This window comes from Delphinapterus leucas, chromosome 20, assembly GCF_059928025.1.
Source record: "Delphinapterus leucas isolate spDelLeu-1000000601 "Yukka" chromosome 20, BTC_Dleu_Yukka2, whole genome shotgun sequence".
Classification (NCBI taxonomy): Eukaryota; Metazoa; Chordata; class Mammalia; order Artiodactyla; family Monodontidae; genus Delphinapterus; species Delphinapterus leucas.
Window position 1 is genome coordinate 7,367,826 of NC_143148.1, and position 13,600 is coordinate 7,381,425.

The 13,600-nt window shown below is 54.1% G+C and overlaps 2 protein-coding genes across 7 annotated transcripts; one reads left to right on the plus strand and one right to left on the minus strand.

Moving 5' to 3' along the window:
* Nucleotides 1–1,822: 1,822 nt before the first annotated feature.
* Nucleotides 1,823–8,464, minus strand: BCL2L12 (BCL2 like 12). Of its 3 annotated transcripts, none has more exons than XM_089902570.1 (7): nucleotides 7,660–8,464; nucleotides 6,642–6,756; nucleotides 6,284–6,426; nucleotides 5,131–5,217; nucleotides 4,952–5,043; nucleotides 3,838–4,125; nucleotides 1,823–1,983 (listed from the first exon to the last, which is right to left on the minus strand). In XM_089902570.1, the coding sequence occupies exons 2-7, from the start codon at nucleotides 6,746–6,748 to the stop codon at nucleotides 1,933–1,935; spliced, it is 768 nt and encodes a 255-aa protein (XP_089758696.1). In that variant the 5' UTR covers nucleotides 6,749–6,756; nucleotides 7,660–8,464; the 3' UTR covers nucleotides 1,823–1,932. The 3 variants fall into 3 exon arrangements, with proteins under 3 accessions (XP_089758696.1, XP_022440769.1, XP_089758697.1); XM_022585061.2 differs by lacking the exon at nucleotides 7,660–8,464 and adding an exon at nucleotides 7,435–7,551; XM_089902571.1 differs by lacking the exons at nucleotides 3,838–4,125; nucleotides 7,660–8,464 and adding an exon at nucleotides 7,435–7,551.
* IRF3 (interferon regulatory factor 3) lies at nucleotides 7,624–13,414 on the plus strand. 4 transcript variants are annotated; one of them, XM_022585059.3, is made up of 8 exons: nucleotides 7,624–7,865; nucleotides 8,649–8,821; nucleotides 9,500–9,671; nucleotides 9,758–9,828; nucleotides 10,459–10,645; nucleotides 10,747–11,127; nucleotides 12,018–12,133; nucleotides 12,758–13,414. In XM_022585059.3, exons 2-8 carry the CDS (start codon nucleotides 8,657–8,659, stop codon nucleotides 13,058–13,060), a joined length of 1,395 nt encoding a protein of 464 aa, XP_022440767.1. In that variant the 5' UTR covers nucleotides 7,624–7,865; nucleotides 8,649–8,656; the 3' UTR covers nucleotides 13,061–13,414. The 4 variants fall into 4 exon arrangements, with proteins under 4 accessions (XP_022440767.1, XP_022440765.1, XP_022440766.1 ...); XM_022585057.3 differs by having other exon boundaries at nucleotides 7,624–7,861; nucleotides 12,758–13,413; XM_022585058.3 differs by having other exon boundaries at nucleotides 7,624–7,795; nucleotides 12,758–13,413.
* The last annotated feature ends 186 nt before the right edge of the window (nucleotides 13,415–13,600 follow it).

A 13,600-nucleotide genomic window follows, 5' to 3' on the forward strand; every position in this document is an offset into this window, starting at 1 on the left:
CCACCCTAGGTGTTTTTAATGAATGTGTTAATGAGGAGGCATGCCTATTTTTTTTTTAATTTATTTAATTTATTTTTGGCTGCATTGGGTCTTCATTGCAGTGTGTGGGCTTATTATTGCAGTAGCTTCTCTTGTTGCGGAGCACGGGCTCTAGGCACACAGGCTTCAGTAGTTGTGGCACACAGGCTCAGTAGTTGTGGCCCACAGGCTCTAGTGCGCAGGCTCAATAGTTGTGGCGCACGGGCTTAGTTGCTCCGCGGCATGTGGGATCTTCCCAGACAAGGGCCCGAACCCGTGTCCCCTGCATCGGCAGGCAGACTCTTAACCACTGCGCCACCAAGCCCGGCATGCCTATTATTAGGCCACTAATTTTTATATTAATCTTGAAAGCTTTGGGACTTCCCTGGTGGTGCAGTGGTTAAGAGGCCGCACTCCCAATGCAGGGGCCTGGCTTTGATCCCTGGTCAGGGAAAGAGATCCCAGATGCATGCCGCAACTAAGAGTTCGCATGCCACAACTAAGGGGCCTGTGTGCCGCAACTAAGGAGCCCACCTGCCACAACTACAGACCCGGCGCAACCAAATAAAATAAATATTTTTTTAAAAAATCTTGAAAGCTTTATTTCCACATACACTCGAATCTTATTATTTGTGCTAGTTACGTCCTATAAAGTCGCTGTGAACACTGAACTGGCAAACACCAAGCCATTGATCCTGGGGGAGATACAGGGTCAAGCTCCCACGAGCATCTTGTCACAACACTTTGGCCAACCCATCAACATATAATCAGGTTTTCTGTGTGTTTTCTGTTTAAAGACACGTTATTTAATATAGAGTTGGTCCATTCACAGTGATCTCACAGCCAACAGCAGTGTAACAAAAATTATCTACAACGAAGCTTGTCTAATTGAGGCACATCGCAGCCTTCGTGCACTTATAGGAACGCTAGCCAGCACTCCAGCGCTATGCTTGGGGCTCTTTCAAACAGAGAAATCACCACAAAAAAGCATAGAAATCTGAAAAACGTGGCACTAAATAGATTGCAGAAAGGACGCTTGTGTACAGCGTGAGAGCTGAAACAAGAAGGTGCAGTTGCCTCGCCTGATCTGAGCTGAAAGGTGCCCATCGAGCGAGTCAGATCCTTTGCTGCTCTGAACACAAGCACGCCTGCCAACAACTGCGAAAGCACGTGAGTATTAGTTTGTGGACTACAAATAAATGTTCGCGAGTAGGCGAATTCGAAAAATACAGGATACGCGAATACTGAGGCTCGACTGTAATTGGCTTCCTTTGTGATCCTGTGCGTTTCATTTTAGGCATTTACGAACATAATTCGGTGAAGGGGGTGATAGCCCTAAAAAGGTGACAAATTTCTGGCGGACAGGCAGATGAGGAGAAACCAGCAAAAAAGGCTCAGAAGGAGCTGTGTGAAGAGAAAAATGAGAAGAAGGTGGTGTTCTGGATGTCTTGTGAAGAAAGGTCATAGCTTTCTTCTGGAAATAGCTAGAAAGACTCCAGGACTATCAACACAGGATTAGCTGGAATAAATAAATCATGCAATAGGGGAAAAATATAATTAGCTGGAATCATATTTACAGGTATCCTCAAATATGCTGTATATTTAGGTGACAGGTGCTTGTAGGTGCCCCAAATAAATATTTCTAGAATGAATGAATTGGTTCTTTCCTCAATTTATAAACCAGAGAGGTCTCCGAACCAAATCTCCTCTACGTAGAACTTTAGTTCTTGAGTGAAAGGACAAATCGTTAAATACTTTAAAAAGTTTTTAATGTCAAAACATTTTAAACTTTTTTTTTTTTGGCAAAAACAGAGAGGGTGGGCACCACCCCACAGCCCTGAGTGGAATAGGAAGGCTTGGAAAAAGAGTGCAGGGACATGAGGTCCAATCTTGTAGCAGCTTCTGAGGAAAAGCTCAGTCCAGGGGTAAGTTCAAGTCCACAGGTGAAACTGCCAGGACGCCCCCCTGGAAGGGAAAAGTGGCAGAGCCCCATGAGCAGAGAGGCGTCCTCCACTCACAGCAGCATCCACACCAGCCCAGTGAGAGCAGAGACGGGGAAGGCAAGCAACCAGAGAGGGGGAGGGGAAAGAGACCCAGAGAGAGGTGGACAGGGATGAGGGATGGAGACCCCAAGAAAGGCTCAGAGACTTGGGGTGGATGGGAACAGAGTCCTAGAAGGGGCGGGGGGAGACAGAGCCCCAGAGTGGGTGGACAGAGACTCAAAGACGGGGAACAAACAGGGTCCTGGAGCTTTAATGATAAAGAGCCCTGGCTTTGTGTTAAAGCCCTAACTCCAATCCCCCACCCTGCATAAGGGACTTTCCCTCAGTCTCCATAAAACCAGGATAATAATCGAATCCCGTAAGGTTGTTGTGGGGTTTCAATGGGATCATTCCACTAAAGTCCTTGGCTGAGTACCTGGCCAAGCTTACCTGATATCATTCCTTAACAAATAAAATGATTTTACAAATAAACCAGCTTCTGCTCTGAGCTACAGACACTAATATCGACTGTCCCGTCATATGTTGCTTTGAGGTCTCAGGGGTCTCTCTCCCTTAACTGGACCACCTCCAATCACCTCTGCCTCTTCTCCAAACCTGCTCCCCACCTTCGCCTCCACTCTGCTCTTTCTGGTTCCAGAGGACATCAGATGTAGCCCTGCAGCTGCTCAGGCCAGCATCTTTGGCATCATCCTTGACTCCCGTCTCCCATCCACTCCATGAGCAAAATCTGTCAGGTCTACCTCCAAATTAAATCCAGAATTCTCTACTACCCCGACCCTGGTCTGATCCACCCTAACCTTCTCCCTGGACCAGCCCAGTCACCCCCTTGGGTCTTTGCCCCCTACAGTATTCTTCATACGGCCGCCAGAGGGCACCTGTGACCACCCAAGACTGCTCGCATCCGTCTACTCTGAGCCCTCCTAGGACTCCTGGCTCACTGAGTCAAAGTGCAAGTTCTTACCTTGACCACAAGGCCTAAAGCCTTGCATGATCTGGCCGCCCCTCCTGCTTTCATCTCCCACCCTCTCCCCCTCACTCACACTGCTCCAGCCCTACTGGCTGTCTCTCTACTCCTCAAACGCACCTAGCCAGCTCCTGCCAGTCTATGAAGCAATGCTTACATTCTGAGAGCCTGGCAGTGATGAGGCAGGTAAGTGAGATGGTGCCCATTGAGCGGCGTGAGATTGGTATTCAGGGAGGCGGGGACAGTTGCCTAGGTCACACAGCCAGTACAAAGGAGCTTAATCCAGCTCTGAGCCCAGCACTGGATTTAAAGCGGTGAGCAAGCAAGGTAAGGGGATGGTGTAGAGGTGGCTGCGATTTTAAATGGGGATCAGGGAGGGGCTCGCTGAGAGAGATACCTGAGCAGAGCGGCAGAGGAAGCAAGGCAGGGGGATACCAGGCAAAGGGCATTCCCGCAGGCAGTGCTGCACAGGCAGACAGTCACCAGATACTCACATAAATGTCAAGTACTTACAAGGATGATCCCATTTTAATCCTCACAATAACACTTTGAGGTAGGTATACAATTCTCCTCCCTTTACGGATGAAGAAGCTTGTTTCTAGCTCATAAGTGTTAGTGTATACCAGAGTGGTTTAAGCTGGGCATAGCATCTGCACTGATCACTACAGTGCCTCATGTACATTAGGTGCTCAATAAACACAGAACGGATGAATGGTGGAGCTGGGAGAACACCCGTGATGTCTGAAAGGAAGCCTAAGAGCCTCCCCGCCCACCCCCACCCCCCAATACACACACATACAATTACAATTACAGTTAGGTAAAGGGAAGCCCAGAGAGGCTTTAGCGGCTCACCCAGCCCCCGTGGGCCTGGATCCAGGGCGCAAAGCTGTGCACGTGCTCTACGCTGAGACCGGCCAGGGTGCCCCCCAGCCTGGCCACGCGCCGGCTCAGCTCCATGGCCAGGGCCAGGCGGGCCAGAGGCTCCGGGGAAGGCGGTGGGGGCCCGGGGCATGGCAGCGAGGGGCGTGCTTGGCTTGGGCGAGGGTTGCCCTCCCGGCTAGAGAAGAGCTCCACTAGGCGGCTGAAGGAACCAGCAGAGAGGCGGGCCAGCTTGCGCCGCAGGGCGGGGTCTGAGGCCAGCTGTGGGGCGGGGAGGAAGAGGCAGGGTCTGCCTCAGTCACACCCTCGTAGCCAGCCAATGGGAGGCTGGGAGGCGTGGCTTCAAGAGCTCTAGCTATAACTGACGCCCTAAGCCACGCCCCTATCCAGCACATCTGCCAATCACAAACGAGACTATATGATCTCGGCCAAACTACTCACAGCAAGATGGCCTAGAACCGGAGAAGCCAAGCCACGCCCCTGACAAGGCCTCGACAGCCAATCAGGACCAAGCCCTGTATTAGCTGTGTTCTAGCATGCTAACATTCTAGCCACGCCCCTGTGGGCTTCCCCGAAGGCCAAGCCTGTGACGGCAACCTTGCCTTCTACCAGACAATGAATATTATAAGGCCATACACTTTGCCCAAGCTCCTGACCCAACCTGATTCCAGGACACAGTCACAAGCCACACTCCCTCCGGCAGTCCATTTCCCCCATGTTCTAAGCAACGTCCCTATATAGTCAATCAGGGCTTCAGATTTTAGACAGCTGTCTTCAAGCTACCCCCTCCTCCCTTTCCCATCACCATACATTCCCTTACCGACTCACCTCCTCCAATCTCCTTCCTAGAACAGTTTCTGGTGGCCACACCCCTCTGCCTTCATGCCACGCCCCTTTGACGATCAAAGAAGTCACTAATTTAAAGTATTGCCCTGGCTTACCTGTCACTCACGCCTTCACTGAAGCCTTGTCCCACCTTCTCCCCACCTGACCATCCAATGACAATGCAGATCCAGCTTCGGGTCCCAGTGCGGAACCATGCCGCAACTCCTATCCTAGCTAAGGGATGGAACAGACCACCCATCACCTTCTGGTTGATGACTTCTGCCTCTTCCTCCAGCAAGGCCACCAGCTTTCGCAGCAGGGCTTCCTTCTCTGTGGGTACGTGACCCTGTAATTCTGGGGGGCAGAAGAGAATTTGGCTGGGAGCAGAACCCTGGCGACCCTTCTACCCTCATCCTTCTCCAGGGCCCCTCTGCACCTCACCTGGGCTAGGTGGGGATTTCAGTTGCTCTTGGACCAGCTGTTCCAGCCGCTGGGCCACCAGGGCATAGAAATCTGGAGTAGCTGGGCCTGGGATGAAAAGAGCCAATGATGGGACTTCAGGACATGAGGAACTTAGGGATTCTCTCCTCCCAACCATCTTGCCAGGTAGCAATGATTTCCATTTCAGAATGGGATAAATTGAGGCCCAGTGAACAAACTTGGTAAAAGACCCTTTTACTTTTCCCCAAATTGGACTTCGAAGGTTTGAGCCGAACTGGACCTTGAAGATTATCCCATCTAAGGAAGGCAACACATGGCACTCCAGCTATTACCACTCTATCTCTTGCCCATTTCAGGCAACAACTCATCACAGAACTCTTCTCCCCAGCTGTGAAATCCTCTCCAAGTGAGCACTCCCAGTAGCCATTGCTTGTCTATCCAGTATCACATATGAGAAGAAACCTACTGGTCACTCTTGATCAAGTCCAGTATCCACCCCCCCCATTCCTACTTTGCTACTGGAGAAAAGGACTTATGTAACCAAAACAGCCAGGGAATTGTGACTGGAAATCAGGTTTCCTGCCTCCCTATTGGGGGTACTGGTGGCTACAAAAGTCTTAGGGGCAAGGAAGCATGTGTAGAAAGAGAGATAACAAATACAAAGGCACTAAAACGAAGTGAGAGAGTGGCATGGACATATATACACTACCAAATGTAAAATAGATAGCTATTGGGAAGCAGCCGCATAGCACAGGGAGATCAGCTCGGTGCTTTGTGTCCACCTAGAGGGGTGGGATAGGGAGGGTGGGAGGGAGACGCAAGAGGGAGGGGATATGGGGATATATGTATATGTATAGCTGATTCACTTTGTTATACAGCAGAAACTAACACACCATTGTAAAGCAATTATACTCCAATAAAGATGTTAAAAAAAAAAAAGTAAAGAAAGAAAGAAAGGCACCCAAAGCCCTCCTGAAGCCTGCTCACAGAATTGACAGATAGTAAACCAACTGGGGGTCGGGGGTGAGGGTAGGTGCTGGAGATCCCCCACAGCTACCCCCTTAGCTGAGTGGTCCTGAACTCGTTTCTTATCCTCTCTGTGCTTTAAGAATCAAAGCTGCCAGTTCTTGGGTGATCGAGGGAAATCTCTTACCAGGCTCTGAACCATAGCATGGCCGGAGGGGCAGGGAGCAAGGCCGAGGGGACTCAGGGGGAACTGCTCCTCGCCCCAGGGAGCAGGGAAGACATCTTCGAAGGCGGCTCAGGAAGTCTGTTGGCTCCTCTTGGGCAGGGCTCCTGGGGAAGGGGACCTCAGAGAGTGACCCCAAAGGCCCTTTGCAAGCAGTCCCTTTGTCCTCCCACTGAGGGCCTTTCCCTGCAACCCCCAGGACAAGGAGTGGAGCCAGATATAAAGAGGGGGGGAAAGGAGACAGATTGAGTCCAGGAGCAAGAGATGGAGAGGGCCCCAGCCCAAATGCCGTTCCCTGAGGGAGGAGGGCAACTCCTCTTACCTGGGTGGGGTCGGAATGGGAGACCCCGCAGCCTCACCCCTACTTAGGAAGGCAGCTAGGACCCTCAGCGTGTCCTCTCGGAGCCCCAGTTCTTCCGAGCCTGCCATGGGGGCACCTGTGAGAGAGGGAGCTGGAGGATGGGCTCCAGGGTTCAGCGGGAAGTAGGGGCTGGGGACCCAAATTCCTAGTCCCCGAATGAGGAGGGGGCCAGGACTTGTGAGTCCCCAAAGAGGGAAGGGGCTGAGGGTCTGCATTCCCAGGTCCTTTACGAGAGTTGGGGGTCTGGGGGCCCAGACGCTTAAGTCTCCAGATGGAGAAGAGGGATGAGAAGGAAGACACCTTGATCCTGGGAGAGGAGAAGGCTAGGGATCCGGATTCTTGGGTCTAAGGGAGGAGGGGCTGGGGGCCTGGACTCTTGAGTTTTCGGAGAAGGGGGCTGGGGGTGTGAACTCTTGAGGCTAAGAGAGAAGGGGGCGGGGGCCTCAGACTTCTGAGTCCCCGAGGGAGAAGGGGGCTTGGGGACTTCTTGATTCTGAAGGTATATGCCAAGCTGCTCACGTCCGTAGATGGTCGAGAACTACCAATCCCAGCAGGTTTCATAGCAAACATTCCCCTCCCTCCGTTACTGGTTCGCCTCGCAGCCTGCTGGGAGGTGTAGTTCCACTCTCTGAGGCTAGCGTTTGGGAGACCCAGGACACTCGGATGTCGGAGAAGCGGGACTGAGTTGCCCCCTCCTGGATCCCGGCTCCCTCTTCTTTCCTCCTCACCTAGCCCTCGCTAACGTCCCGCTCACCTGGTCCCGGGCCCCGCCGCCGCCACCTCCTCCACTGAACTTGTATAAACTCTCTTTTCTTAGGTCAACTTTCCCGCGCCTGCGCACTGGGCCGGGTTGGTGACGGCCCAAACGTAGAGGGGAGGAGCGTTGGGTCCCGCCTAATTTGCATGTGACGTTCCCAGCATGCCCGCGGTCGGAAGGCCTAAAAAGGGCATGGGGTTGGGGGGCGACGCCCGCGCTTACCGAGCAGCCTCTTTGGTTTTGGAGTCACCCATACGACTGTGAAGTCGTTTTTATTTCAGGAAATCGATAGAAAAGGAAGCCCCACCTCTAAAGCTCAGCCGACCGGAAGTGAGTTGTGCAGCTGAGAGTTCGAGAGGTACGAGACCCCAAAAACAGACGTGGTTGGAGCACTCTGCGCGCCCCGACCCACCACATAGGAAACGTAGGTAACTGGGGAGTAGGTGGCGTCCAGAGGTGAGGAATCGGAGAAAGGGTGGGTCTACACTGACAGTGGAGAAGGGCGGTTGTGTAGTCTGGGGGAAAGTGAAGCAAGAAAGAAAAAAGTGAAGCAATGACTGGCGCTGAGATCGGCTGTAAAAAAAGCAAACGTAGAAGTAGCGGAGAGGAGGCGTCTACACTGGGGGATCTAGGGGAGAGATGGACGGACTGTAAGAATAGGAGGCAGTCCACTCTAGAAAGTGGGGACGTGCCCTGGAGGAGGGAGGCTGTCTGTTTGGGAGGGATTGTGGATGGTCCACTGTGGGAATGGGTGAGGGGATCATCGGGACGGGGTTGAACTGTGAAAGGGGGTCTACCGTGGGGTAACTGCGGGAGGTAGCGGTCTACAGGTCACTAGCGTCTGTATTGCAGTAACTAGAGGGAGGGCTCTACCCTGGAAGTGGGAGTACCTGCCTTGGGTGATGGGGGAAGAACGGGCTTTCAATGGAAGAGGGAAGGTGTACACGGGCGCAATTGAGGGAGGTAGAGGTATCTACCTACACAGAAGAAGCTGGGGAAAGGAGAGGGGGGTGTAAAATGGGCTTGGGAGGGAGTTCTCGCTGAATTAGAAAGCCTCGCTGGAGGATGGGAGAAGGTCTCCTGTTTGTACCCCAGTAAACTATAGGTGAGAGACCTGCGCCGTGGCCCGTGAGGGAGGTCTGGGTGCGGAACCCCCGCACGGGGTGGGCCTGGGAGGCCGCCTGTACCTAGGACCTGTTCTCTGCGCGCAGGCCAGACCATGGGAACACAAAAGCCTCGCATCCTGCCCTGGCTGGTATCTCAGCTGGACCAGGGGCAGTTGGAGGGCGTGGCCTGGCTGGATGAAAGCCGCACGCGCTTCCGCATCCCTTGGAAGCACGGCTTGCGGCAGGATGCCCAGCTGGAGGACTTCGGCATTTTCCAGGTGCGGGCGCGCCGGGCGGGGTGGACTCCGAGGGGGCGGAGGTGCACTCCCAGGGGGCGGGGCCTAGAAGGCGGGATTAGCAAGCATGGAGAGGCCTGCTCTCATTCTGACAGACTGAGGTGGGTGGAGTTAGAACGGGAAGGGGTTTAGTTAGTAGGATCCAAGGACTGGTGTCGGAGAGCAGTCAGGATTAGAGCTGCCAGGTTCCGGTAACGGAATCGGGAAAGTGAAGGAAATGCATCCTGGGGAGTTCGGGCCCTCCGGGGTGAGGCTCTTGGTTGTAGAATTTCTGGGGGCCGGTCTTGGAATATTAGAGGCGAGACTTGGCCCTGAATCTGAGGTTTCTTACCACCAAATTAGGATACACCGGTGGTGGTAAGCCGAGTTAGAGTGCGAGGGGGCGGGGTTATTACAGAGGGTATCCTGGGGCAGGTTGGTGGCAGAGTTAGACACTCATTAGGACCTGGAAGGCTGGCTTAGAAAGCAAAGGTTTTTGAAGGGTGGTGGTAGGGGGATTCGGGGCGCAGAGAATCTGAGAGTTTGGGGATGGAACCTTGCCAAGTTAGAACGTGTCGGGGGGGGGGAGGACGGTGTTAGGACAAGAGGAGACAGGGTTGGGACCCCTGGGGCAAGGTCTAAGTCATCCTCTCCACTATCTTGGTACCACTGGTCCCCTAGGCCTGGGCTGAGGCCAGTGGTGCCTACACTCCTGGGAAGGATAAGCCGGACCTGCCCACCTGGAAGAGGAATTTCCGGTCCGCCCTGAACCGGAAGGAAGCGTTGCGTTTAGCAGAGGACCACAGCAAGGACCCCCACAACCCGCACAAGATCTATGAGTTTGTGACCTCAGGTGTGCTGGAAGTGAGGCTTCACTTAGAGGGATGGGATTTCGACTGTCCCTAGCGCCCCCACTCCACTTCCCACCTTTCTCCACAGGAGTTGGGAACTTAGCTGAGCCAGACACCTCTCTAGACACCAATGGCAGATGCAGTACCTCTGATATCCAGGTAAGAATGCGCCCCGACCATCCTGCTCTCTGCCCCATCCACTCTCTGCGTCCTCATGGGCCTATTCAGGCCTCATCTTCTTCCCCTGCACCATCACCCCAGGCTCCATTCTGTCCCCTGCAGTCTGTCCCCAACCTGACTCAGTGCTGACCCTGTCCCCCCACCCCCTGCCCACAGCCCTCCATGGCTTCCCAGCATCCTCAGGAGAAAATTCAGAGTTTTCAGCAGGCATTCAAGGCCCTAATCCACCTTTCAAGAATTTAATAGCTTTCCTCCCTGTGCAGGGTTCTCTCAGCGTTTTGGGAACTCAGAACCTCTCCTTGATCTTGCTGATGTCTGTGCCAGGGGAAGTCCCCTCTGAAATTCTTCCCAGCCCTCTCTGCCCGGGTCTTGCTTGCAGAGAGCCAGATCCTTGGGTGGAATTAGCTGCTCCCCTCGGGCCACTGTAGTGCCCGGCATACATCAAAGCTGTACATACTTTCTGTGCCCCAGGTTAGAAGCCCCTTGAGGGCAAAGCTCAGGTCTGTCTCCTCTCTGGGTCCCCACATCGCTGAGCATAAAACTTGGTCCATGGGCAGTCTCCAGAAAAGGCTGTGGAAATACCTGGATCCTTTTTTTTTTCCTCTCCAGGAAGACATTCTGGAGAAGTTACTGGGTGACATGGACTTGGCCCCAGATGGAGGGCCCTCAAGTCTGACCATGGCCCCTGAGAACCCCCCTCAGCTCTTGCTGGGCCCCAACTTAGATGTCCCTGCTCCTTGCCCAAAGCCGGGACCCCCTGAAAACCCACTGAAGCAGCTGTTGGAGAGCGAGGAAGGTGAGCGCCAGCTGTGGGTGGGAGGGGGTAGGGCTGGGCCTCAAGCCCCCTGACGTTCCCTCATTCTCTCTCCCCTTCACATTACTGCTGCTGCTGCTCAGAGTGGGAGTTCGAGGTGACCGTCTTCTACCGGGGCTGCCAAGTCTTCCAGCAGACTGTCTTCTGCCCGGGGGGCCTGCGGCTGGTGGGATCAGAAGCAGGGGACAGGACACTGCCTGGGCAGCCAATAAGACTGCCAGACCCCGCGGCGTCCCTGACAGACAGGGGCGTGACAGACTACGTGCAGCGGGTGCTGAGCTGCCTGGGCGGGGGACTAGCTCTGTGGAGGGCTGGGCAGTGGCTCTGGGCCCAGAGGCTGGGGCACTGCCATGTGTACTGGGCCGTGGGCGAGGAACTCCTCCCCAACAGTGGTCACAGGCCTGATGGTGAGGTGCCCAAGGACAGGGAAGGAGGCGTGTTCAACATGGGGCCCTTCATAGCAGGTGAGTGAGGTGGGGCCTTAGCTCTGCTGTGGAAACGGCAGGCAATGGTGGTTAAAAACTCTGGGGTCAGGAGGTTTGGGATCGAATTCAGACCCTGCTGCTCTGCTTGTGGTTGAAACTGTGGGGAGAAGGACTGGACTGCTCTGAACCTGTGGAGTCTAAGGACTGTCTCCTCTCTCTCACCTGCCCGGAGCTGGCAGGAGGCACAGGGCCCAGCGTACAGAAGGTGCTTCGGGGAATTAGCTGCCATAGTCATTATCATTTATTACAATTATGGTGGAAAGACAGATGCAGGAGAAAGAAATCCTTTAGGGCTTTGCTCTCCAAACAGACCTTTCTGCAATGATGCAAATGCTCTGTATTTCCACTGCCCAATATGGTATCCACTAGCTACATGTGGCTACTGAGTACTTAGATGAGGTGAGTGCAAATGAGGAAGTGAGTTTTTTAAGTTTTATTTGATTTTAATTAGATACAATTAAAACTTGAATAGCTGTGGTGGCTAATGGCTACATATTGGACAGCATGGCCTTGAAGGGTTAAAGAGCAGTAACCACCAACCACCTTATACTCCAGAATCACTGAGCATCCTTGGGGGAGTGGACTCCCCTCCTGGGCCTGTTTCCCCATCCAAATGCTGAGGCTCCAGGAGGTGTGTGTGGAGGCCTACCTTCCAGCCCAGCCCCGATGGAAGGGAGAAGGAACATTTCAGCTTGTGCCAGAACTGAAGGGACTTTCCCCAAATCAACAGCCCCCTGGTCATGGTGGCAGAGATATGTTGAGCTTTAGATCAGGGAGGAAGATGAGGATGTTACTGAGGTTTTGGGGGAGCAGGGAGGGGCAGGTAGAGGGTCTTCTTCCCATCTCTGACTAGGTTCCTGGGCCCCCAGATCTGATTGCCTTCATCGAAGGAAGCGGACGCTCACCACGCTACACCCTCTGGTTCTGCGTGGGGCAGTCATGGCCCCAGGACCAACCATGGGTCAAGAGGCTCGTGATGGTCAAGGTACTGCAGCCCCAGGCTCCTGGAGCTGAGGGGTAGATCCTAAAAGGGAGGAGGTTGCTTCTGGGAACTACAACTCCCACAGTCCCCTCGGAGAAACTACAACTCCTAAGAGTCTCTGCAAGTACCAGTTCCTCCTCAGGAGCTTCTGGTGTCCCTCCCACGGCCTCACCCCCAAAGCCTATATTTGCGTTCTCCCAACCATGTGGAAGTTGGTGGACTACAAGTCCTAGCAGCCTGTGTGAGGTACTACAGCTCCCAGGAGTCCTGATCACAAGCTGCTCAGCTCTAGCTTCCAGGAACCCCTCAGCAGCCTCAGCCCTAAGAACCATTTATGGTCTCCCTTGGTGGTGAATATGGGGAAAACTGTAACGCCCAGCAGCCCTGGGCCTAACGGTTCATCCTGGGTTACAGTGGCGGCTGTCGGGAATTGTAGTCTACTCAACCCATCCCCGACAGTAGACGGTGCTGGGTGTTTCCCCTGACTGTTTCTCCCCCACCTCCCTCAGGTTGTCCCCATGTGCCTCAGAGCCCTGCTAGACATGGCACGGGTAGGGGGTGCCTCCTCCCTGGAGAACACTGTGGACCTTCACATTTCTAACAGCCACCCACTCTCCCTCACCTCAGACCAGTACAAGGCCTACCTCCAGGACCTGGTCGAGGACATGGACTTCTAGGTCACTGGGGAGGCCTGAGCCCTCAACTTCCACCTCAACCAATAAACTGGCTCCGGCTATGGTCATCACTTATCTGTCTGGTGTTCACTGTCCCTGGGCCAGCCCTGACCCAAGTTGGGGGTTATTCCTTCTTAAGGCCCGTTTATCCATCTGTGCAAGCCACTCATATCCTAGGTGCTCACTGCATAAAGGCCAGGCACTGTGCAGGGGGCAGCTGACACTCCTCACCTCTTCCCTGTGGCCTGGTGAGTAGGTGACAGTCACCCCTATTTTACAGACCAAGACACTGAGGCTTAGAGAAGAGGAAAGTCCACCAAGTAGGAAAATACAAGGCAGGTCAGAATCCAGGTCTGACTCTAAGGGTGCCACTCTTTGAGGGCGACCCTGGGGCTCACTCTGGAACGCCCGTCTTGCCTATGAACAGTTCAGGCCGACGTCCAGTAAGCACAGAGCCTTTCGCCTGCCTGTCCTGCCTGTCAGGGCCCTTGGGTCCCCTCCCAACTCCTGCTAGGTGACCTCAGGCAAGTCCTTCTCCTTTCCGGGCCCTGGGCTCCCTTCCATGTGGGCCTGTGAGGGCCAGTTGTAAAGGAATTCTGAGCCCACCCCCAATCGGAACCCACCCTCCCCCCGCAGCCTGGCTGCACCCACCTCTCCTCACAGCGCCTGGGTTCTGGGTAACAGGGACTGATGGAGGCCAGCACAGCCCTGATTCACTGTGTGGCCCTTGCTGCTCCATGCCTCAGTTTCCCTCTCCATCTCGGGGGAGTCAATTAGATCACCCCAGCCTCATAGG

Excerpts from the sequence above, each read along its gene's own strand:
- BCL2L12 (XM_089902570.1), bottom strand. The coding sequence starts at position 6,748 with ATGGCAGGCTCGGAAGAACTGGGGCTCCGAGAGGACACGCTGAGGGTC. Across the intron at positions 6,427-6,641 it reads CCCATTCCGACCCCACCCAG|GAGCCCTGCCCAAGAGGAGC; the intron begins GTAAGAGGAGTT and ends CCCCTTCCCCAG. Across the intron at positions 4,126-4,951 it reads CAGAAGTCATCAACCAGAAG|CTGGCCTCAGACCCCGCCCT; the intron begins GTGATGGGTGGT and ends CCCGCCCCACAG.
- IRF3 (XM_022585059.3), top strand. The coding sequence starts at position 8,657 with ATGGGAACACAAAAGCCTCGCATCCTGCCCTGGCTGGTATCTCAGCTG. Across the intron at positions 9,829-10,458 it reads GCAGTACCTCTGATATCCAG|GAAGACATTCTGGAGAAGTT; the intron begins GTAAGAATGCGC and ends TTTCCTCTCCAG. Across the intron at positions 11,128-12,017 it reads CATGGGGCCCTTCATAGCAG|ATCTGATTGCCTTCATCGAA; the intron begins GTGAGTGAGGTG and ends CTGGGCCCCCAG.